General features: G+C 34.9%; 4 protein-coding genes across 5 annotated transcripts in view; 3 read left to right on the top strand and 1 right to left on the bottom strand.

Moving 5' to 3' along the window:
- Wnt5 (Wnt oncogene analog 5) overlaps positions 1-25923 on the bottom strand; it is a 200203-nt gene that overhangs the window by 71298 nt on the left and 102982 nt on the right. For both annotated transcript variants that reach the window (XM_014247383.3, XM_036369975.2), the window contains exon 3: positions 14430-16113. In XM_014247383.3, coding sequence (XP_014102858.2) covers positions 14430-16113 — 1684 coding nt within the window. The remainder of the gene's footprint in view (positions 1-14429; positions 16114-25923) is intronic.
- Positions 12017-12613, top strand: LOC106627308 (uncharacterized). Its single transcript, XM_070108370.1, has 2 exons — positions 12017-12285; positions 12402-12613. The coding sequence occupies exons 1-2, from the start codon at positions 12112-12114 to the stop codon at positions 12576-12578; spliced, it is 351 nt and encodes a 116-aa protein (XP_069964471.1). The 5' UTR covers positions 12017-12111; the 3' UTR covers positions 12579-12613.
- Positions 19824-20954, top strand: LOC106627310 (probable salivary secreted peptide). Its single transcript, XM_014247382.3, has 2 exons — positions 19824-20161; positions 20595-20954. The coding sequence occupies exons 1-2, from the start codon at positions 19961-19963 to the stop codon at positions 20775-20777; spliced, it is 384 nt and encodes a 127-aa protein (XP_014102857.1). The 5' UTR covers positions 19824-19960; the 3' UTR covers positions 20778-20954.
- LOC118682208 (uncharacterized) lies at positions 21673-23949 on the top strand. The gene is made up of 2 exons (XM_036369981.2): positions 21673-22186; positions 23651-23949. Exons 1-2 carry the CDS (start codon positions 22016-22018, stop codon positions 23828-23830), a joined length of 351 nt encoding a protein of 116 aa, XP_036225874.1. The 5' UTR covers positions 21673-22015; the 3' UTR covers positions 23831-23949.

Here is a 25923-nt window from a genome sequence, read left to right as displayed (position 1 = left end):
TGCTCAATTAGTCCATCACCAAATTCAACGCAGTGTACCCGCATATGCCGACAGCGACGCAGTGCGCTGCATATGCGACTATTAGCAGCGCAAGGATTCGCGTCAACAGTCAACAGATGTGTGTGTGTGCGTATGTGCATGTAAGGGCGCACTGGACGGCGCAATGCACATGCAACAAATCCATCATTCGCGCCTCAATGATCGTAAATAGCTGCTCCACAAACAGTGGTGTCTGGTATGAGTCGCTGCCTGTCGGTAGCTTGTTAGACCTTGCTTTTGGTGACCAAACTGACAAGCAAACGCCGCTCTACAATCGCGTTGTTGTTGTTGCATAATTTGCCTTTATTCGCTTTGATGCGAGCTATCAAAAATGAAATTTCACCGCCACCGCAAACAATGTACTTATAACATATATAGACAACACCACGTACTAACGGCAGGCAGTCACCATTAATAGCCGCACCGACATGCACGCAATTTTGCCAAATGAAAATCGCCACAACTTGCATTGCACAAACTGTATGCACGGAATTATGATTCATAACAATGAAATGATGAGTGGCTGCTGTCATTGCGCTGCAGGCAGTGGAGACAACGGGTGCACCTAAGCATATTAGCTGGCACTCGGCAACCGGCGCAGCACTCGGCTTATGGTCAGTACAATTCTTCAATTGAATTGAATTAATTTCGCAATGCCAAGCGCGTGATGAAATACCGACTGCGTCCCTGAGCTGTGGGGGCGACTGACAAAAGTTTGATGAAATGGAAAATTATTGGAGGTAAAGACTGATTGCTTTATATTGTGATGTCAAATGTTGAAATAATAGACAATTCTGGAGCAGCTAAAAGTTTTTAGGGGGTGTTTTTAAGGAGGGATGTAAAGATGCAACTAACTTGCTGTTGCAAAGAGATGTCTTCCACGATGGTCGTAATGATTGAAGCAATAAAAACTAAAAATAAGAAAAATGCATTCGTTATTTTCGAACTATAGAATCTACAATATCCTTTCCATGTAAACTTCTTATATCATAAAAGAGTATACAAATACCTTTGTCTTGATTTTCATCGATCAGTTTATATGGCAGCTATATGCTATAATGGTCCGATTTGAATCAAATATTCGGCGATTAAAGCTTTGTCTCGGACTAAAATCTATGGCGAATTTCATGAGGATAGTTTGTCAAAGGAAAAAGTTTTTTATACAAGGACTTAGTTTTAGTCGATTAATTCGTATGACAGCTATATGCTATTGTAATGCGATATCAATGGTTTCGACAAATTAGGCAGCTTCTTGGGGAGAAAAGGACGTGTGGAATTTCAGGTTGATATCTCTAAAACTGAGGGACTAGTTCGCGTATATACATACGGATAAACCGACATGGCTAAACCGACTCAACTTATCACGATCATTTAATAATGCTTGTATACTTTATAGATTTTCCGTCGCTTCCTTTTGAAAGAAAGTTTTTTTCAACCTACAAAACACTTTCTTGAAACAATAATTTCAAGTCATCTTGACCAAAAATTAGAATGGCATATGTGATCCTCTTCGCATGTACTTTTCTCGTAATTCTCTCAAGGTGTGTCCTCAAATTGTTTTAAAATTATGTTTCTGTTATGCTGCAGAAATTAAAAAAAAAAAAAGTATTTGTATCAATTTAAGCTTTCAAACGAACTTTTATCAATCCACACACATATACATTGGTTAATGCGCAGCCGCGCATGAGCACAAGCATTGCTCGTTGTCCATTAATACCCCAAAGCAATAGGTGCACTGCACTCACTATTGATAGCTGTTTGTTGTACACGTTCTTAGTGGTAAGTTCATATGGCGCCTACTATGCAACCAATTTTATGCATTCAGTCCGTCCTAGTGAAGGTGCTCGGTAGTCATTGCATTGTGTGCGGGAGATTTATTTGTGCTTTGTTTGTCGCTCATATTTGGTGTGCAGTAGTTACCATCTGTTTGGAATACAAATGCCGATTTTTGCATAAATATGTTTGTACATAGCAATGTTGTTGTTGTTTGGACATTTGTTCAATTACCCACGTGCGTTTTATGGCTTTATGATTTTCGAAAGTGGAAATCGGTAGACACGTATCCAGTAACTGGACTATTTATTTTTTAAGCTTTTGCATTTAAATTGACTTGCTTTGGCAGCTTATAAATATGTAGATGATTCATGAGGTACAGCGCCCTGTATTAACAGGAAAATACGGAAAAAGCCTATTTAATTTAAGATTTTCATTTTAGGGTTTTAAATTCTTCTCCTGGTGCTGAAATATGATGCGATAAGCTTTTCGTTTTTCTTTTGAATATTAGCCATAAATTTCACAAATATTTTTTAGGTTATATACAAAACATTACCGATATATCTGAATAATATCATTAACAAGTTTACACTTACGCCAAATTTTCTGCTAAATTAGTGAGTAGGGTGAAATTTTTTTGTTTGACACTCTTTTGAGAAATGTCTTGTCAAATGTTATAAAACTACGTGAAAATCGTCGGAAGTATTCACGGTTAATTGTTTCTCTGTTTTATAAATACATTTCATCAAATCGAATACTAAATCATAAAAATGTCAAAAGAGAAAGTTTTCATAACTAATGAGTTATCCTTTTGTCAATAAAATAGTTTTCCAGAAAATTTCGACCCTGACGCCGAATTCTCAATGGTGAACAGATTCGACTCAATATGGAAAATCAGTATCGGGTATCGGTATATGTACGAAGGCTTGTTTTAAGAGACAGCGAGTTCCTGGCAGGGATCTTCAGGGCAATCTTCACACCTCAAAAAATCATTCAAAAGATACTTTCATCACATTTCTTCCAATAAATGACAATAAAGAACACTTGTTGTTTGTGTTGCAAGAAGCTAATCGTTGTATCACATTTTGTACACTTTTACATGCTAAGCCCTTTTACAGCAACTATTTTTCAATAGTGTCAAAAGCACATTTCAATTCCGACATCAAAGGTTTTAGGCATAAAATATTTAAAGGGGGTTTTTTGTTAAGAGGTATAGAACTTTAAATTGCAATAAAAATTCGATCATGAATTTTATTTATGCGAAATATGATCTTGTGGCATTACATTTTAAATATGATTTCTGGCATATGACCGCCACGGCTGGCTCGGATGTAGTCCCATCTGGACGTCCAATTTTCGACAACTTTTTCCAACATTTGTGGCCGTATGTGGTTAAGCGTTTATGGCTTATGCGCATAGACCAACGACTTTACATAACCCCACAGAAAGTAGTCTAACGGTGATAAATCACAAGATCTTGGAAGCCAATTCACTGGTCCAAAACGTGAAATTAGGCGGTCACCAAACGTGTTTTTCAATAAATCGATTGTGGCACGAGCTGTGTGACATGTTGCGCCGTCTTGTTGGAACCTCAGGACATCATGGTTGTTCAATTCAGGAATGAAAAAGTGAGTAATCATGGCTCTATACCGATCACCATTGACTGTAACGTTCTGGCCATCATCGTTTTTGAAGAAGTACGGACCAATGATTCCGCCAGCCCATAAAGCGCATCAAACAATCAGTTTTTCTGGATGTAACGGTGTTTATTTTCGAAATAAAATTGCACTATTTGCAAGCATTGTTCAGGCGTGAGTCTATCACGATGAATTGTCGAACAAAACTGAGGATAAATCACAGCTGTTAAATCGGTCGCCATATTGAACAGTAATTCCAACCTTAAGTTCTATACCTCGAAGAAAAAACACCCCTTAGTATAATACTTCATTAATTGTGTATACATTACTTATGGGAGGGTCAAAAGAAAGCTTCTTCAAACTAAAGAAAGATGAACAGATGAAGAAAAAGAAGGAAACTAACTAAAAACCTGCGACTTCGGCTATCTTAAGTATGCAAGTCATTCATCCCCTTCAAAATTCAAACACTCTGTTGGTGATACGAGTCATATTATATCATTTATTGCCATCAAAAATTAAAAAAAAGTGAAGTGTAACTCTGACTCTCAGCTACTCTTGCAATCAACTCTCTACTAAGTAAATATAGCCAGCAGCATGCTTTGGCTAATTGCATTCGAAAATACTCAAATTATTACAAATGGACCACGAGCGGCTGAACTAATTTCCATTTTAATTGTAATATAGTACAAAATTACACTTAAGTTATGCGAACGCAATTTGAATAATGAATTCTAGCAATGTAGAAAAAGAAAAAATCGTGAAAAAAGCATAAAAAAGCTAATTGGAATAGGAAAATATTAATTAAAGGAAGATGCCACTTGCAGGTGTAAATCTTTTATCATCACAGCCATCAGGCTGGCTACATTAGAACCGTTAGCTAATGGTGACTAATTTAATGGCAGAAATCACGGAAAGAACAAAGAACAATTTACACTTTGGAGCACATACATATAAGTATATTTACTAGGGTGGTCGTAAATATTATTTGAATTATTGTCTTTAGTTATATGTTATTTGTTAGAATCGAATGTTGTTGATAAAGGATTGGGCGGGCGTCAAAGATCGTATAAGCTTAATAAACTCCTAAAAACATGGTGATTTTTTAAAGGGTCTTCTTTTATGGACTTTCATAGAATGGTAGCTATCAAATCAGTTTTTTTTTTTTTTTGATATTTATGGTAAGAAAAATGTTAACAATTTGGAAATTTCTTTTCAAAATACATTCCTTTCAAAAACCTTTTATTTACAATATAATTTGGAACGTCAATAGGCAAACATTTGCTTGAAATACTGAAGAGACTCGCTAGACTGGCTTTAACAGTGCTATGACCAACATATATTTGCTGCAGAAGACATTATTCGTCTCGCTGTTTGTGAGGCAAGGACAGCTATGGTAGATTCAGGGGCGATAAATTGGACGAACCGGATGGTCCTAGATGTTCGTGATATTTCTTCAACATTTTAGAAACACCCTAAAGTATACGCCGTCTTATGCATCATTGAAATATGTAATTCATTTTAGCTTGTCCTCGTAATTAGGTGATTTGCATTCATACGCCCGTGCGGCAAATGGCAAACGAGTAAGCGGTGTGCCACAAATAAATGCGGCACAATGTCAAGCCATACAAGGTGAAGAAGAAGTAGAAATAAGAATAAAAAAAATATATATTTAAGGGCATTAAATGTGGACAGAGGAGATGCTTGGAGCAAATATTTAATTGAAAAAGCAAGTCAAAGGCAAAGGAAAATGAAATTGCGAGATGAGAATTACAAAGCGCTGAAGAAACGTATATATACACAAACACACATACATCTGCTACATGGATAGAAAATGCGTTAACTCGCCTCAGTGGGCAATTGGATACACCAACACCAACTAATTGGCTGGCGGGCAGGTAGATCTAGCATAACACGCTTCAACAGATAAGTGCTATGCGTGCGGTGTGGCATGGCAACGTGACAGCCGGCAGTCACTGTAAGAGCAAAAAATTTATAGAAAAACTCTGAAATCTCGACTATGCATATTAAATACACCACTTTGTGGTTAATTGCAAGGAAAAAAGCACCGCGTGTAAGAAAGTGCAAATGCAACGGCAGCGCAATAACAGTGGCGGGCGAAAATGAAAGCCAGAGCAAAGATAACGTTGATGATCTCGACTAAGCGCACACGAATAACTGCGGGGGTATTAAACGCAAAAAAGTTATTGCGAACAAATAGAAAGAGGGAGAAAACTAAAATTGAAATGCTCATAGCCAAGTTTTGTGGTCAACGATGTTAGCATAATTTATGCGCTGGCGGATATCATTGCCACAGAGACGCTGCAGAGCTAGCGCACAAACAAACAAACATTCGTCCTGGCTGAATGAAAGCCACTAAGTCAGTCAGTCAGCTAGTTAGCTAGCCAGGCGGCCAGTCAAATAAACAACAACAACAACAACCGAACAGTTAGTTAGTTCGTTAGTGAGCGTGTTGTTGCACAGCCGACAGCGTTGGACTGAATGACGCGAGGGAAAACAAATTACAGCGTACAAATACTAAGAGAAGGCAACAAGACGCAATGCCAATAACAACAACAGCAGGAGCAGAGACAGCAGCAGCGAAGGATAAACAAATAAGCTAAGCTTTGTATGTGTGGCTGAAGTATAGTAAATGAGCGTATAGCGCAACAACACAAACAATAATAAGAGCAAACGAACGAAATGCAAATGGGACGTAAATTGCTGCTGCAACATAACCTAAATGGCGTCATTTAAAAAATTCTCGGTAACGCAGTGAAAGCAGGAAAGGGTACAGCAATGAAAAAACTAAAACAAAAACAAAATGCTTTGAATAAACATGGAAATTGTAATGAAAAAATGCCAAGTGAAAGAAAAATGTGAAAGTGGTAAAGAAAAGTGCAAACATAAACAAGAGCAGCGGAAAGAAATGATATGAAAATCTCTGAAAATAAATAAAATGTGATAAAGTGGAGCGTTGGGGTGAAATTTAAGCAACAGCAATTAAAAGTGTGTTGCCGAAGTATTGAAAATTGTGAAGCGAAGCTAAGACTATTTAAGCGTGCAAAATTACGTAATTAGCAAAAGTCACCGGAAAATTGTTTTAAGGGAATAAATTGGCAATCGACGATTTTTCTTTTAATTTTGAACTGCAATCATTTATAAGCTACATATTGGTCTAGTACCAACTCTTTGACTTAAAAACGAATTGAAAATATTTCGAAAGCTTTTTTTGGTCATGGCTGGGCGAGGCTGACTTACAGTTTTTTCAGCGAACTTGCCACATGAAAGCGGTCTCAGAGGCCTCAAATTATTCTATGACAGAAAGTTCTACGAGCCCTGAAAGCCTGCGGCTCGGCTACGTTCTCCAAATTATACTTCTAGCAATAACAGCTCCAAACTGGCAAGCATTATGACTGAAGGAATGTTTTTTTTGTTTTTTTTTTTGGTTTAATTTCAGTGACAAGTCGCTCTTATGTGATTTAAACTGCTAATAATTTTTCAAGATATATCAATGTTTTTTTTATTTTCGAGCAGAATGCCTTCACTTTTTCCAAGTTGTCGGTTTTAATTAAATTAACGTTTCCACATCTTTCATTGAGTGACTTTTCCTACTCAAACACTGGATAAATTAGGCTTCCGAAAATACCATTCCTATATAATTCTGTAGTACAAATTCAACAATTAAATGTCAACCTGTAACATGATTGGCGTTGGTTTTTACAAACATAATTTTTTTATTTTCCCCAGCTTCTTTGGTGTCATTTTCTCTACCTGGTTGTATCACTCGCGGTGCTCATATTGAACACGTTAGTCGCTTTTCAAAAATTCTTCCACACATGCGACTTTAGACACTTAGAAAAACATGAATTCAGGATTTTTACGTATATGTGCTTTATCTCCTCTGCAACAACGCTGCCGTGATTCATATCTACTCCTGTAAGGCTTTTTGTACTCTGACTTTTCGCTATATGAGTTCCCCTACTTTAATAGAACACCTACCTCTAATATAAGATATGCTAACAATTGCCTGAACTACAATGGACGCTTTGACAATTCTTATCTTTGTATCTTCGTCTCAAAGAAGAAAATTCTTTTTACACACATCCCACGAGCATGAGTCCAAGATGTGCCTAAGATCTCACACACAAAAGTTAAGCACTGCGCATACATATGTGCTTTTTGACTGCAACAGCTGCTTCGCGACCTACATGTGTAAAACGGAACTGAGCTGAATTGAAATGTTCGTGCAATTTTAGATAATATCGCTGCCAGATATGCCTGTGCCAGCGTGTGCAAGTGTGCATGTGAATGCTGACTCACGTGCAATTCAAGCAACACAATTATGTTCGCATGAAAAGCGTGTGCCCCATGCGGCATGTGCAATAAGTATTGAAGGACATTGAAGCAAGCATGATTTTATAGAAAAAAAAAATCGAAAAATCTACAGGTCTTTTGTGTGTATGTGTAACGAGTTGCAAAATAAACAACAATAAAAAATATTGCAAAACAACTTGCAACAAATATCAGTTAGGAGTGAAGCTGCTAAACGCACACAAATGAATAACATATTGTACATACTCTGAATGTTTGAATGGACGTTGATGTGTGCTGCTAAAAGTGGAGCAAGCGCATGCGCCACGAAGTAGGCAACACGGAAAGGAAGTTAACTTGAATAGAATGTCATATGAACATATAGCAATGTCTGTAGACACCAGATAGATGCATACTTAAGTATTTAGTGTAGTGTAGCTTGCATTTTCGGGACCCTGAAATGATATACCGGAAATAGCGACATTTTTTAGGATATCAACAAATAGCAGCTGTGATTCTTCTTTTAATTCAAGCATATCAGTGCAAGTGCCGTAATTCTAAATTTGCTAATAATATTTTCGTGATTCATATTTCGGGTTGACGAAAATTCCCCCAGCGAAAATATGTATGTATGCATGTACATATTTATTCGCATACATGTGCATGCTTATATGTTACATTGCATAAACTGTATTTTTGGGGACTTAAAGTAGCATACCAGAAGTATTGAGATTTTCATCGGGTTTTTATGGTGAAATAGTGCCATTGCTTTAATGTAAGCAAATCCTGAAAGTGCAAAAAATCTTTTCGGAAGTCATATTTCGGGATCCCGAAAATGCACTTAATATTCATATGTTCTTGTATGTGTGCTAAATGCTTGTACATGTTTATATTAATTAGCATTGGCTGCAAGCTAAAGTATTAAATATGGCAAAAACTATGATTTCGGGATCTTGAAATAGCATTCCTGTAATAAAGATTTCGCACCAGGATTTTCAAGAGATATAGTGGTATTGCTATTACTATTAGTCTATAAATGCAAGCATATCAGTACCGAAATTCCGAGATCCCGAAAATGTAAATATTATTTTCGGGATTCATATTTCGGGAAATGCACTTAGTGGTTACAATTTCATACATGTTTCTTTCATGTTTATGCTTGTACATATTTATTCATGTTGTAGGCTATACGTGCACGCTGTCGCTTATCACTGCACTCTGCTTCAGCATTATTTGCTTTTTTATGTAAAGCAAAAAGTTGCGTTACAGCTGCGACGATTGCAACATTATCACGTGGCGCAGCGAAAAAGTGAAAATGCATGCCACTGCGGCACGCAAAGCACATGTGATGAATAAACAAATTTACATGTGCATACATGCACACATACACACATACAACCATATATGTGTATATTTGTATAAGCGTAAATGTATGCATACGCATGTGCACGGTTGTAGCATCAAAAGCGGATATCCTTTCTACAGCCGTCATTGAAATGCTTCCGCTGCTATGCCTCACCGCGCTTCGCTTCACCCATACACGCAACCACTAGCACTTCTGCTTCATTTCCGCCGCAAACGCCGCATACGAACTTTTGTAGTTTTTCCTGCACCGCAACACCTGCAAACATATGCACACACACACTAACACAGAACCACCCACCCAACAGCTCGCCCGCTTTGCGCTTCCTTTGTTTGCATTTTTATGTTGTTTGCCACATATTTTATTTGAGGCGTGTTGCAGCTTTGCACACTCGTCCGTTCGTTGTGCCGCAACTATCATACCGCAGCGTTGGCTTTCGTACATAGATATGTTTGTGCTGTTGCAGGTTTTTCTTTTTACATTCTGGTGCAGTGAATTATGAAAATACGCTTGTGCAAAGCGAAGACTAAACTGTAGCTCAGCTCCTTCTTGCATGAATTCAAAAATTTTCTTGCACACATACACACCCAGTTGCATGCCACGCTTTGTTTTCTTTGTTTAGCTGGAAGTAAAAGTAAATCTGTGCACTTTCCTGCCACCATTTTACGCTTGAACCTCGTTTGCCACCTCGCGCTGCACCTAGCTGTGCATCCGCAAGCTTGCGCCTCACACCCACATTGTTTATGTTGGTTTACCATATAAAATATCCACTTTGACGGTTTTTAATGTAATAAAACTAAAAGTAATTTCATTTTTTGAAATAATTTTGTTTTTCTTCACAGGCGTCTTCCTTTACCGCATAACTACGCTGCCTCGCATTCATACAAGCGCGGGTGTTTGCGCCACAATATGTGTATGTGTTGGCTTCTTGTACTTTTTCGGTTGGTCGCCTAGCGGCATTCAGGTTGCAGAATGTTTTTCTGATAAATTTTCGGTTTGCTTTATGCATTCTGCTGGCTGGCTGGCTGCCTGACTGCTTAGCTGCTGCATTTGTTGGCCGCAGGTGCCCAAGCAAGCGAAGCTGCCGCAGCAGCCGCTTCTTTCTATTCATATGAAAATACTGCGCTTTCTTTAATGGCTTGTAACCTTAACCTGTCTGGCGGCTTTGTGCGCCTTTTGCTTAGTTTTGCTTTTGCTTTTGGCTTTTTCTGCTTTTTATTCTTCAAATATTTCGTACATTTGTCGGTGTGCTTATTTCATTCCTCTTCGACTTTTGGGTATTATAAAGTTGAATCTAAATTAAATTTCAGAATTTTTCAGTTAACTGCAATTGGCCATAAAAGCTTTTAAGCTTGAATAGTGATATAAATTCTCATGGAGAGATTATTATATCGTTTCTTTTCTTCTACTTTTAGTTGCTTCCGTAGCGACTTAATGTCATAATATAGCACGGAAGAGTTGTATATTTTGTATAGCACTTATCTAGCAGAGCTAAAATTTAAATACCATTGACTTTAGTGGGAAGACCAAAAGTGAAAAGCGAAAAGTATTCTCAATGTAATGGACACGGGAGCAATTTCGTTGAAACTTTCAAAAATTTTACCCTAGGAGTTATGACTCCTCACAACAATATGTCTATTTAGCTGAAGTCTGACTCCCCTCATATAAACCCTGGAAAGGAGAGAAATGTCTGTACATTGGAGAATGGCCATAACATCGAGAAGAAGAAAAACATTAGATCGCCATTATGGTGAACCAAAAATCCTAACACACCAAATTCATGGGAAACGAAGTAAAAATATCCTTGCAAAACATAACTTTCAAAGGTGTCGGTTAGCAAACAATTATTATTTGATAAAACTGTCTTTAGAAACGTATGCAGTTAAGGAGATTAAAGAGGCAAAGATATGATTTCAAGCGCTTTTCATGAGATATAAAAAATTCCAAAAGGATTACTTACTACTAATAACACTCGCATTCGCTGTTAGCGTTCGAAATCTAGGTTTTATTTACAAGCAAAATTAGTAAAGTAATAATGAGAAATTATTGGTATATTTGCATTTAAGTAATATTTATGATCCAAACTCAAGTCCATGGGATGGACTCGGAATATATTATATTTACAATTTACATCATTTATAAATAGCAGTTCCGTCTTAATTGGTTCCACAACTGCAGCTGTTTGAATTAAAACTACATTATTCAGCTCTGACTTGAATTTTAAACCGACATCATATTATAGTATTTGATATTTAAAAAACACCATTTCTCTATATTGACTATAGAAGCAGATAAGAAGAAATCTTTTTAACATCATTAGCTTAGTTTCCCGTCCTCGTTAGGTCTAGACGCAAGCATATGATTGATATATTTTACCTTAACGATATTGTGATTAATAAATTTTTGAAGTATTAAGGTTTCTAAAAGATTACATTTCCGAGAAAATTATCGATATTATTGTTACTTTTTTAATTAATTCACAATAATTTGTACAGACGGATCATGTTCAGCAAACTGGCAAGTCTTATATATATCTTATCTTTAAAAAAATTTAAATCAAGAAATACCTAAATAAGTATGGCATTTGCAATGGTTAACCGATATATTGTAATTTGTTATCATATAGAAGTTCCGCATAAATTTCTTCCGGCATTTCAAGTGTATGATAAGGAAAACGTACTTCTTAGTGGCCAATCCACAGCTGTCAAACCAATAATAAATTTAAACATTTTGTTATTTTCTAGATGCTATAAAATATTAGGCAATCTAATATCAGCGCAGATAACTACTTTTATTTTTTAAATTACACATATCAGTGTTTAGTAGAATTCTTAGAAAAATCACGTTTGATAAGCAGTAATTATCATAAATTTCTAAAACTATATAAAGCAAAGACACTTCAGTCAAAATCAACAGTAGTCACTACCTATTCACACAATTAGTATATTAGCTGAAATCAAATAGCAAAGATAGAAATTACTAATCAAAATGAAAGTTATTGTGCAAGTTTGTGTGCTCTTGGCCATTATTGCAGTGGCTTATTCCGCGAGCTCAACCTGGGGTGTTCACAATGTAACTGATAGCGTACTTCTCAACAAACGAGTACACTATCCAGCTGTACGAAATGTTGCGCAGTCTTTCTACTTCGATATTCCAGAGTCGGTAAGTAACATAAGAAAATATCTGGGACGTGTTTCTCAGTAAAGTTTTATTGTCATTAGACTCATTTCAGGAATGATCCATTGTTACACTAATTAATCAACAATTTATATTTGCAGTATCAGAACAACAACAAAGTGATTAGCGCCATTTACTTGCAAGACCAATTCCGGAACAGTTCGGGGCCAGCTAACTATTTGGTGTCTGGTGGACCTGGTTGGACTTACGGTTCTATACAAATGAGAACCCAAACGGGTCATGGTTTAAATGTAACAATTCTTGTTTATGGCAAATAAATAAATAAATAAATATAGTAAAATGTTTAAAGTAACGCAAGTGTACTAATGAGATCTGCGATCGGGTTTTAAAAAAAAATTATAAAAGGCGATTTTCTTCTAATGCGATAAAATGTGAAAGAGTTTTTTTTGCAAAATTTTGATGATAAAGATCTTTCATTTATATCATATACATCATATATAAATCAATAATAAATATTAAAAATTTATTATTTTCGAGATGCCATAAAACATTAGACAATCTAATACCAGCACTGATGTATACTTTCATATCAGTCCACAGTAGAATTCCTTGAAATATTACGTTTGATAAGAAGTAATTATCAAAACTTTATAGAAGTATATAAAGCCGCGAAATTCTGGTCAAAATCAACAGTAACCCTTGGCAATTCATGCAATTGGTATATTAGCGGATATTATATAGCAAAGATAGAAATTATTAATCAAAATGAAAGTTATTGTTCAAGTTTGTGTGCTCTTGGCCATTATCGCAGTCGCTTATACCGCGAGCTCAACCTGGGGAGTGCGCAACACTACCGATACCGTAATTATTTACAAACGAGTGACATACCCAGCTGTACGAAATGCTGTGCAGACTATATTTTTCGATATTCCAGAGTCGGTAAGTTACATAAGAAATTATCTGCGACCTGCTTCTGGACACTTGAAATGCTCAATTATAACAATAATCAATCAATCATTTATATTTGCTTTAAAACTTGCAGAATCAGAGCAACAGCAAAGTGATTAGCGCCATTTACTTGCAAGACCAATTTCAGAACAGTTCGGGTCCAGTTAATTCCTTACTGTTTGGTGGTCCCGGTTGGACTTACGCTTCTATACAAATGAGAACCCAAACGGGCCTTGGTTTAAATGTAACATATGTTGTTTATGGCTATTAAATTAATAAATAGAGTAAAATGGTTAAAGTAAAGATGTGAATGCATTTTAATATTTTACTCGCTAGGTAGTGCTGCGATCGAGATATTAACATGTATAGCGATCGTTTTTCATATTATGTGATAAAATGGAAGGAAGATTGTTTTGTAAAATGTTGCATTAAATGATAATTGTGTAAGTTTTGATAGGATCCAATCGTGTTGAATAACAAAATTTCATTCGGGTACAATTTTAAATATTCTTTTTTATACTATCGTAACATGTTGCTACAGAGTAGAATAGTTTTGTTCACCTCACGTTTGTTTGTAAGACATAAAACTAATCAGGAAAACGAGTCGTGTTTGATTCCGGTTGACTATCTGTCCGTGCATGCGTTCGTCAATCCGTGCAGGTGATAACTTGAGTAAAGATTGAGATATCACTTTATCTTTGGTTCCCAAAAGAGGTTGGTATTACAGAAAATGAGCGAAATCTGGCGATTGTTAAAACGCCCACAAAATTCCATTAAGTGAAAACCTATAAATTGCTATAACGTAAACACAAATTAAGATTGGTGCAGGGCATCACATTGTGGAGGGGCATCTGGGGTTTGAAAATGTTTAAAAAGTACTCGCCTTGCCCTGCCCCTAATGCTTTACTGTGCACAAACCACTTAAGCTATATTAATGAAACGTTGTCGGTTTTAGTGATTATATGACCTATAGTTGAAGTTAGATATCAAATAGGCTTGTGACTCATTGAGAATTTCGTTGAATAATTAATATTTAAATCTCTCCCAACATATATTTAACATTAATTTTTGCCAACGTTGGAAAATATGCTCCGGCCCTTATCTTTGAAAATTGCGAGCATATAAAATATTTGGCTAAACCTGAGCTTATCTATTCCTCACCTAATTATTAACACAATAAAGTTAAACATGTCTGAGCTGTTTTATAAACAAACACTTACCTGTATAGCCGCTCGCGCACCGCGACTTATTGCCGGCATAACACTGGTTTGCAGCACGCATTGTTTCTTCTGACCATAAGTCATGCCATCAACTTGATAACAGTTATCTGGATTCAAATTAATTGGTTCTGAATAGGCCGGTACCGTGGGGATTGGTGTACTACCATTCACCGCTGGCATGCCCAATTGATCGGCAGCGAAATCGCGTGCGCCTGTTATCACGGTATCACGTTCAAAATAACTCGTACTGTATTTAGTAGCGAACTTATCATTATTACCAGCGCGACGCCCATGCTGACCGCCACCTATATTGCGTCGTTTATGATGCGAACGTTTGGAACGCGAAAGCTCTTGCAATTCACCTTCATCGACACGAATTGTTGGTATTGTCGTGGTTTCCGCACTTTTGTTGTAGTGTATCTTGAAGGAATCGGGTATTTCAATGGAAACGGCAAAACGTTTTGTATTGTTCAGGGTCTGTATGTAGGGCTCATAGTGCGGTCTTAAATATTCACGCTGTTCGCGTAGCAATTGTTCGCGATGACGCTGCCGCTGTTGCTCTTCGCGCTTACGCTGCCGTATGCATTTTGGCGAATCTGGATTGCGTATGCACAACGGCTTTTTAGTAGGTCGTCGGGGTGTAGTGCTGGTCATAGGTGTTGTTGTTTCCGGTGTCGTCGGTGTAGTGACAGCAACAGGTTGTGGCATTTCAGCTACTGTCTTATTAACATTGCGACCTCTCGCATCACCACTACCATCACCGTTGGTATCATTCTTGATCGTTTGATCATTCAACAATAAAACTTGTGGCACAATAGTGATCTTGTCTCGCGTATTCATGCCCGCTTGTGAGAGAAACACAGACATGCCGCCGTCATCTTCATCATCGTTGTGATAATAGCCACCGAAAGGTTGGCCACCGGGCAATTTCGCACCACTCGGAAAGGCGGATTTACGTGTAGGCGGTGTCACGGGCGCTGAGTACTGAAAGATCGAGCGAAAAGGACGCGCGGTTGTTGTTGTTGTCGTTAAAACTGGATTTTGGCGATCTTTCTGCAGACTTGGAAACACAACGAATTTCGATTGAAAATTGCTATCGTGCTTCGTAAGATTCTGTAAGAATAAAATATGCTTCTTCAAATCATCAATATTCGAAGCGAACTCTGGTGTGGCCGGTGTTGTGGGCCGTTTTGTAGTTGTCGTCGTTGTTGTGCCACGTGTTGTGGTGCCTATTAGACGCTGTGTCGCCATAAGCGTACGTGGATCTGGTGAGGCGTTCTTCAATGCCATCGGCACTATGAACTTTCGATCTTCATCTGTTAAACTTGTGGGCAAACCATTCTCATCGGTATCCTCATCAAGTAAAATGATTTGTTTTTGATCCATTTCTTCTTGTATTGGATGCCGTCGGCGTTGCGCCATAACAACGCCACCGCCGCCATAATATGTATTCCTGCTCGTGCTCGCGGCGGCATTCGGTATTTTTTTGGTTAAATCTGCCTTCACGAAACCCGTTGTAGAGTCACGCAAATCGACGGGCTTTATGAATGTGCCCAATTTACGTAAACCCTCCTGATGCATGAGCGCTTGCTCATCTTTGGTTATATTGAGAGGAACGCTGTTGTTGGCCAACACCTCTATGTCGTTACTGAATTGAATAAACGGTGATTTCACGCCGAGGCAACTGGAACGATATGGAGAGAAGAGATATAAATTACTCATGAAACTAATAGTCTGTGTATAGAGAAGTTTAATTTTTGGAAGAAATGGGCATGTGATAAAACCTCATATATCGGTAAATGAAACATTTTTGAACTAAGAATTTTCATTATTTATTTTTCGATAATTCAATTAAAATCAAAAACTCGTATATTTTGTATATTGAGTTTAAAGACTTGCCCTTAAAGTCTCGGAGAAACATTTTCGCGATACATTTTTTAATATCTGAAATCCATTACAATAAGTAATTTTGAAATTTTCTTCATGGAAGACCTCAGATATTCTTCTGTGGGAAAGGTCAAAGTTTAAAATATTATATAAAAACATTTGATAGAAATTTCGTCAGTCAGTCATGATTTCTTTCGATTACACTTTCTAAATGAATTTTTCATGGCTATATACACATATATATACAAACATACGTATTTATATACCTGTCTTCTTTTTTACTACACATAGAATTCCACGACCTCTGTCAGCTAAGCCAACCCAAAATGCAATGAAAAATTGACATCTAAAACGCAGTGACAGGGCCAATAGTCAAACAAGTAAACAACAGACAATACATGCACTCGAACACATTTACATACATATGTACGAATATGCGCCGATTATGAACCGAACAATCAATTGACAAAGAGACCAGCGGGAAAAAACTGGCAGACCCGTTGGCAGACAGACCAAAGCACAAAACTCACGCCAATGACTTATGTAGACAAATGTTTTCAAATGTGTAAATGTCAGTTGGAAATGTCAAGTGAAACAAATCGTATCAGAATAATAAAAAAATATTCTATGTAAACTAAGGAAAAGACATACAAACACGCATATCATATGTACATATGTATTGGTAGATATGTATGCAAGTGAATGCAGAACCAAGTAATCACGTACAATTTGACAACTAAATCAAGCGGAAATTTCAAGAATATTTTTGTTGTTGTTGCATTTGTGAATGACCAAAACTCGTAACGGACGATGACAATCGTCTTGGAAAGCATCTCTGCTGGTGAGCGAATTGCTGCTCGTAGACGTTAGATTTGATTTGTTGCAGCTGAGATAGCAATAAAAGCAATTACAATAACAAAGTGCCGCTTATCATTTGTGAGTGGTAAATAAATTGCTCACTTATCGAAAGATTCCAAACGAACTGATGGCATAATAGAGTAACTATTTACAAGTATTGTGGTATGGCAAACAAGAAACTATGTTTGAGCGCTATTATACTCCAATTGGCAACTGCTTGCGAAATGATGATCTATTATGATTACTTGTTGTATTTAAACTTCTTAAAAGTTATACAGGAAATTTCGTTTAACATAATATACATATAGTCTTGGAACTATTATATAAGATTTGAGCAATAAAATTTGCTCGAAAACTATAACATATGTTCCCAGATCTAGAAAGTAGTTACGCTGAATTTTATAATAAGTGATCTAAAATATCTCTCTTTTTCCATAAGCAATTTTGTTATAGGTAAGTATATTAATAATAAATACGAAAATTTTATTTAAAGATGTATAAGAAATTTCTTTTGGCTTTAACGAAAAGTAATTGTAAAAAATGTTATCTCGTTTTGGCGAAGATTTCATTGTTTATTATATTTTTAAAAGATATTTAGTGGAATTTTTCCTCTCATTTGTGGTATCCTTATCGAAGTTATCCAAATAATCGAAGAATCGCACAATAATAATTGCCTTTAATAACTCCGAGCATAAGGTTTATATAATCGTTTTTTCAATACCGGCCAATCTCAGCCACTTTAATTCATTGTCAACGCATAAGCACAGATACTATAATTTTTTTTTTACATATTTGTATTATCTCAAATATTGAATTATCATAAGTATTACGTGCATCCAATGAAATTTATTATGATCAGACTAAAAGGTTTATGTTCAAATGTATTATGTGTGTCGCAATACCTGTAGGAAATTCGTAGCAGTTATTGAACAACTGTAAATATTCGAAGAACAGTTAATGTTTCAAACTGCTAGCTACAGATTTGAACCGCGTTGTGATCGAAACTTATAAATATTATAACTATATGATCTCAACACTTCAACATATGGTTACTTGAACTAAGGACGAGTCGTACGACCTTCCTTAGTTCATACCCACGTCATTATCATTGAAATAAAGCTATTTCAAGTTAAGTCCAGTTTGGATGCGTGGCCAGGTTCGCACGGAATTGATGAGTTCCCAAGAAAAGGAATATTGTCCACCAGAAACGAGTTAGGGAACGAGATGGAGATCAGTTGTGAATTTACTAACGAACATTTACTCCTCCCGAACCTCTTTACGAGTAATCTTCTTCCCCTCAGCAAGGTTGAAAAGATGAACCCTAAGAACTTTGGTCATCTATCATTATAATAAGAATATGTATTTTAGACTCTATCTACATTATTGTATTAGATCTTTGTTAAAAAGCCGTTGCCACCGTAAACCTTAGATTAACGAATTTCATCTCCATTTCGGCGATTATATTCAAAGCATAATCCAGCCTACTAGTTCGAAATTATATAACCAGTGAATTAATATTATTGCGAAATGGAGCAAAAACGAAGAACTAGTAATGAGATTTAGTGTGCTTATACACTTTCCTACAGGGTTAAATAAATTTGTATGCTCATGCATGTATGTTCGTGATGGTGTGATTATTTTTTAACATACAATTTTTAATTTAATTTGCTCTCTCTAGCTCTCGGCGCTATCAGCATGAATCCGATTAGAGTTAATGAATTTTTATAAATTTCTTTCAAGTTGTCGTATACTTTAAGAGTTTTTTTTCCAAATTTAGATTTTTTAATTTTGTGAGGACATCTAAGTGGGTTTGTAAAGCTTTGTAGCGTATAGCTCATTCTTTCTGCTTTATGGAAATTAATTACTGCTGCTCGTAGGGCAAAAGAAATGACACTTGTTTGAGAAATTAAATTTATGTTTGACATTCTGGTTTCCTGTGATAGGCGTGGCGCCAGTAAATATGATTTCAACCATGTGTAAGTGTGCGTGTGTGTGCATGCGTGAGTTTTTAAGTGTACTACAGATAACAGATGCGTTGGCGCTGCGTTGCAAGTGAACAAATTTATCAATGTTAAACTTGAATTTATGGCCACACACAAGGCGTATTAGGTGACAACACAATCATTAGAAGCATGCTGGTAATGGCTGGTGGGTTAAAGTTCGTGATGCTTTAATGTCACATAATGGACTTTTAAATTGAAATCGTTAATTGACACATAAAATAATTTAAAGAACTAAAAATAAAAATGTTAATTATATTTAAATAATTATGGCGTATAACCCTTCAGCACCAAGAGCTGGTCAGCTAGTTTGATTTTATTGACATATGTATATAAATAAGTATTCAATATTTTCTCTTCTATTGTTATAAAGCCTATACAATAACAAATTCAAGCGCTATTTAAGATTCATTCTCAACCAAATTGTGGGCGTTTAATTTGTATGAAAATACTTTCAACGCAAAACTTTTATGTATTAATTCTCGCGCCTAACTGTGGAATTCGCGTAGTCTCTCGAAAATAATTCACACACAATGCGGTTTTTGTTGTCACTTTTTTCGAAATTCCTTACACGTCCAATTTTCGCTTAGTTTGTTTTGATAAGCTTTGCGAATTTCTCTTTGTAGCAGCTTCAAGTTGGCGCTGCGAATTACACTTGATTTAGTATCGCTCTAAGCTCGAAAGAAGCAACTAAACCGGTTTTGAAAATTTTTTGTGGTGTTCTATTGCTTTATTTGTATTGAGTTTCCCATATTTATCAATTAAGTACGCATAACTGAAAAAAATATGCGTAAAATTTTGCTTTTGCTTTGCATTGTCATGGGCTTGAGCGAGAATGTGTTCGTGGAGCCGGCAACAATACCGGAGAGTCATAATGAAGTTTGGGGTACACGTAGCTCACGTGACGTACTCATTAAGCGTGAGATAGTGAAAGATACGTTCAAACCGTTGCGCGTGGTATCGAGTGATTATGAATTCAGACAAAAGGTAAGCCAATACATATACATTTAGTCGTTTATTTATAACTCAATTAGTTTTGTGTTTTGACCTAATTTCTGTTTTCACTTACGCTTTATTTCTGTTATTCACTTCCATTTTGATAAATGAACATTTTTATTTGATAAACTTAAAAATTAAATTTAAAACCGCGTTATCATAATTTCTGTTTCTGTTTATCAATTATATTTAACAAATTTTTGTTTTCATAAACATAAGTTTCTGTTTCATTTTTACTTAATTGTATTTTTATCATTTTAGGTATTTTATATAAATCAGTTCAAAAAATTATATTTTTATAATTTCTGTTTTTGTTCATTTTCTGTTTTCAGTTTTTTTCAGTTTCTGTTTTCGTAATTCTGTTTCTGTTTTATGTTGAAAAAAATTATATATTTTTATTAATTATGACTTTATCTCTGTTTAGACTGATAATATTGTTCATCCTCGTACGATTACCCAAATTGTCGTGACAGATATTTATACTGACGGCGATGGTGGCTATGCATCATTGAAAAGCGGTGGACCAGGAATGGATTTTGCAGTTATACATCTAAAAAGTCAACGTGGTCATGGTTATCACTTTACTATTGATTTCTATGGACAGTGAGCAAAATTTCAATTGTGAAAAAAAAGTAATCCGACCCTTTTAATGGATTTGATGTCTAAGAGTATCTCCGCACACAAAAGTTGTGGAAGCATCGATGCCATTCTTGTATTTAATATGAAATCGAAATATATATTCACGTTAATATAGCGCCCAAAATTAAGAAAAAAACATAAATAACATATTTTATTTCAAAAGCGGTTATAATTTTGAAGCTATATTTTGTTCCAGAACACTTTCGTAACTAAATTTTTGTGAAAGTAAAGGTTATTCTCTTTATAATTTCTCTTCACACATGTTCCTCTTAACAAAAGTGGTTAGCTTTGTTTGCCTTTAACGGCTATAGGAAACTGATGGTAATATAAGTAGCTATTAAATTAAAAATCAGAATGTAGGGTATTTCTTAATATCACATTTAAGATTTCTAGTCTTCACTTTAAGAGTCGTCATATATTCGTGGAAGTCAATATCCACTAATGGCGAGCTTGTATTACTTTCACCCAAAGGTTCCTAAACTATTCAATATGCAATCTAACTCTATAACAGTATTCAGCCCTTCTTCGTCTTGTGAAAAAATCGATGAAGATATGTCCAGAAGTTGATGTAGGGTTTGTCTCTTCGTCAAGGTGGCGAAGTTAATACTTCATTATGATATTATCCAGAATGATCTATTAACTCTATTGTCTCTTCCTCTACGAGCTGAAATCAAAAAGTGTTAACGTATAATTCAATTTCATATTCTTGAGTACATACTTTTTGACTGGTTCAAACGCAGCGCGTATCAATCAGTAGATAAGATACTCAAACGAAAGAACTAACTAATATTAGTTTTTCTAATCATCTAAAAAGGCCATTATGCAACATTTCAATGTCTCGACTTGTGCAACCAAAACCCAAATAGTTACACTTTTTCGCAACATTCACTCTGTAGCAAGATAGTAGATGTGGTAAAGTGATGTAATAAGCGTTAAATGGGTTATTGGGTCATATTGCCAACAGTCATAAATATCTAACAAAAGTTCTTGAAAGGCTTACAATCATAAATATCAAGAACGAACTTTTTTGGTATAAAATGTGTAGCATCTGATGGCAAATGACACAGTTGACAAGTGAAGGCAAAAAAGGCCACATCAACACATCGCCGGTGTTTTAGCGCAATTATAAAGTGCGGGCGACGTAATTTAAAATCACACAAGTTAATTTTTAATTTTTTCACTTTTGAAGTATTTCGCTTTAACAAAATGAAAGCAGTTTTTGCTGTTTTAATATTTGCGGCCGTCATAATAGCCAACTCGAATGCCGTTGACCAAGTGATTGGTGTAATTACGCCAACTGATTCAATATTGGCCATGACTACAGTGCAACAACGCTTTCGTTTGGGCCAAGTGGTGACGGCTACTTATGTATTTACGGTAAGCGAACAGAGTTTAGTTTAAAAAATTAATTTAAATTGACCATGTTTGCTTATATATGCGTATACATTTTTTTATATTTTCGCTTTTTACTTTATTTATTTATTTTTTAAATTTATAATTGATATATATAATATAATTATAGCTTGATATATATTGAATTATTATTATTTTTATTTCAGAATCGTTAGTTGAAATTCAAACTAATTTTTTTACAATTAATTTTCCATTTAAATTTTTCTTATTTCGCATGTTAAGCAAGCCACCAAGTCTCCTCAAGAAGCTGCTCATTTGTCGAAACAGGCAATATCGAAACACTATAGCAAAGAGCTACAATGAAGCTTTTTTATTTGTGAGGGGTATTCTAACTCCGGTATAACTGAATTTAACCTTTTTCGTGTCTTAATTAAATAAGCATAGTTTGAATTTAAAATTTAATTTGAATTTTTTTTAAATTTTATTTTTGATTTTATTTACATTTCAAATTTAACCATAATTTTAATTTCATAAAAAGTTTTAGTTTTATTTTTTAGTTTCAATTTGATTCTTTTTAATTCAATTTTAATTTTACTTTTAGTTTCGAGTCACTTATTAAAAGCTATTTCAATTCGAACTAATTAATTATTTATAACTGTACCTAAATTTAAAAAAATTTTTAAATTCCATTCAATTTTAAATTCCATTAAATTTCAATATAATTTTAATTTTTTTTACCTATAATTTTAATTAGTTTACTAAATTTTTTTACTAATTAATTGAATTTAGTTTTTTTTTTGTTTATATCAATGTAAGTTTTAAATTCAATTTAATTTTTAGGGTGCCTCCGCAACAGCTACCGTCGTAGGCATCAGAATAAGTGACAACAGGCCTGCGAGTAAAACTCCCGCAGTTGCAATAACAAGTGGTGCACTGAATTCAGCCACTGCTACCATAACATTAACGTCACAGCGCAGCCTTGGTATCAACAGCCAAATTACTGTCTATGGAACGCCATAATTTTTTTTCGTTTCTTATGTTAAATAAATATATAATTAGTTTTTTAGTATGTTTGTACAAAAGGAGAATTTTGCAATATCTCCTTGTATTGTACTTAATACAAAATAAACCATTAATTTATTTATAATAAAAAAGTTCTGGCGTAATTTTTTAAGAGCTGCAAATATCACACCCGTTCGGGAATAACCACTCTAAAGAATATCTGGTGGTAATTAAATCTGAACAATATTTATTTTTATCGCATACTCAATTGCAATTTTAGTTTAAAATTAAATTTTAATATTAATTTCAATTTTAAATAATTAGTTAATTATAGTTAAACTTATTTTTTTTTTTAATTTCATTAGTTTTTTATACATTTTTAATTATTTATTTTAATTCTCTTTATTAACAATTTTTATTAATTAGTTATATTTTTTATTTGTTAATTGAGTTAATTTATTTTTTTAAATTAAATTTAATTTTTAGGGTGCCTCAACAACAGCAACGGTCGTAGGCATCAGAATAAGAGACAGGAAGCCTGTGAGAATGAGTCCCACAATTGCAATTACAGGTGGTGCGCTGAATTCAGCCACCATCACCCTAACATTTACGTCACAACGCAGCTTTGGTATCAACAGCAATGTGACTGTCTATGGCACGCCATAATTTTTTTCCTACAGAATACATAATTAGCTTTTAAGTCTGAACGTACAAATCAAAAATTTTACAATATCTCCTTTTATTATATTTGATTCAAAATAAACCATTATATTTTTTTAATATAAGAGTTGTAGTTTTATTTTCGAAATTGGGATATATACCGCACTTGAAATATTGTAGTACACAGTAGTACTGATATCTGAAATTATTTTTTTTTAAAGCATATAAAATGGTTATATCTTGAGGGCATCCAATTTTGATTGTTTTTCCCCAGGAAATTGCTTTGAAATTGTAGTAATCACTTATAAATCTATAAGGGTGTAAACCCAACCTTTCAAAAGGAAACAATCTAATATTCCTTAGAAGAGTATATAAATGTACTAGATATGTGTAATCATAAAATTTACTACACTGCTTATTAAGTAGACAGACATGACAACTGCCAAATGCATAAAGCTTTGTTCCTACATATTTTGTTAATAAATTGTCAGCAGATGTTGACTACTAGCACGTACGACGGCATCCTCAAACACACACACACACTCGCACGCAAGCTGTAAGACTCTAGCAAGTTGCAAGTGAAGTGGCACAATGTTGCGGTTTTCGGCAAACAAACCTTTGTTGTGAATTTGCAAATATTTTTCCACTGCCAAGAATGCACACATACTTATATACATATGTGCAAACATTGCATTGCAACTTGGTCTATACATAGTAGCAAATGGTTGGGCAGATTGCTGAACATCTGCTGCTGCTACTTGAAAATTTTCAATTTGCAAACAGATTTTGTGGTTTCGGAATACGAAATATTTGCAGAATCATTGATAAGATGCATCAAAATGATGAGCACTGGAAAATCATAAAATAATCATAGATAGCTATAATGATGGATTTACCAACGAAAGAAAATAGAAGTGTTGAAATTTTATATTTATGTGAGTAAATTCTTAAATGCCACGTATTTGTAGATTTGTATGTCTGCATTTGGAATGATGTTTTGAAATGTATAGCCTATTTGTCCGTGGTTCCGTGATTTGAGAGAATTTGAAACAAGGTAGGCTCGGGGTCAATCGTTTGTCTAAACATTATTAAGATTAAAACTCTCACTTGATATACTAATCATTTAGAGCTTATCATATGCTTGGTGCATTATTTGCAATGAAGCGATTTTACGATTATGATATGAATATGCATTTTTCTGATAAAAGAAATATTTGAACCGTAATCTGCATGTAATAATTCTGATTGGACAGTCCTTGTCCGATTAAAAATGCAGGTATATTCCGATTACGTAGACCCGATTGTCGTGGAAACTGTCTTTTTTCGATCATATATTATTGGTTTTGTTATTGTACCTATAATCCTAAAGCATTCTCTAAGGGGAATGCTACCGAGTTGACAGTACTTGGCTTGCTAAACAAAATTAGTTTATTCTGTTAACGTATAGCTGATATTTATTGGAACATATCATTGTGATTAGGGATGACATTAGTATAACAAGATTTGTAGTTGAATGTCAAAAAAAATCTGAGGTAAATATTGCATAAAAATGCCATGAAATACAAATCAAACACAAAAGTTTTAAATCAAATAATTTTCAAACAAACCGTTGGAGTAAAGGTATACATTCAATACTTGAAACCAAAATCGATTTTGAAAGTTATTATCTAAGATTTTGGAAACAAATTTCGAAGATAATATAAGAAAAATTAGGAGTATATTTCGGACTTATCTTACAATCAGTCTACTGTTCAAAGACAGCGTAAAACTTGAAGAATGCTCTGGGTTCTCTTTAACATAGCCGAGAGAGTTATTTTTCGTATTCGGATCCCAGTACTATTAAAACAAATTTGCAACCAATACTCAGTTTCAGCAAAATTAACAGAAATATTAAGATTCTCAGTACCGTTTGCAGGATTAGGTGAAATTTCGTGATATATTAGGAAGCCAAATATGAAATAAAGATCGTTCTAAAGGCAACTTGCAACAGCTAAAAAAACAACAAAACAAATTTACATTTTAAGTATTAATAATACGGAATAATACTGTAGTTTGGAATTTTTTTCGTTATCGATACTTTACTTCCGTATTTATCACTA

The sequence above is a fragment of the Bactrocera oleae genome, chromosome 4, assembly GCF_042242935.1.
Source record: "Bactrocera oleae isolate idBacOlea1 chromosome 4, idBacOlea1, whole genome shotgun sequence".
Lineage (NCBI taxonomy): Eukaryota > Metazoa > Arthropoda > Insecta > Diptera > Tephritidae > Bactrocera > Bactrocera oleae.
Note: the sequence above shows the minus strand (reverse complement) of the source record. Positions and strands in the feature narration are given on the sequence as shown.

Coding starts and splice junctions, on each gene's coding strand:
- LOC106627310 (XM_014247382.3), top strand. CDS start 19,961: ATGCGTAAAATTTTGCTTTTGCTTTGCATTGTCATGGGCTTGAGCGAG. Junction 20,162..20,594: donor ATTATGAATTCAGACAAAAG/GTAAGCCAATAC, acceptor ATCTCTGTTTAG/ACTGATAATATTGTTCATCC.
- LOC106627308 (XM_070108370.1), top strand. CDS start 12,112: ATGAAAGTTATTGTGCAAGTTTGTGTGCTCTTGGCCATTATTGCAGTG. Junction 12,286..12,401: donor ACTTCGATATTCCAGAGTCG/GTAAGTAACATA, acceptor TTATATTTGCAG/TATCAGAACAACAACAAAGT.
- LOC118682208 (XM_036369981.2), top strand. CDS start 22,016: ATGAAAGCAGTTTTTGCTGTTTTAATATTTGCGGCCGTCATAATAGCC. Junction 22,187..23,650: donor CGGCTACTTATGTATTTACG/GTAAGCGAACAG, acceptor TTTAATTTTTAG/GGTGCCTCAACAACAGCAAC.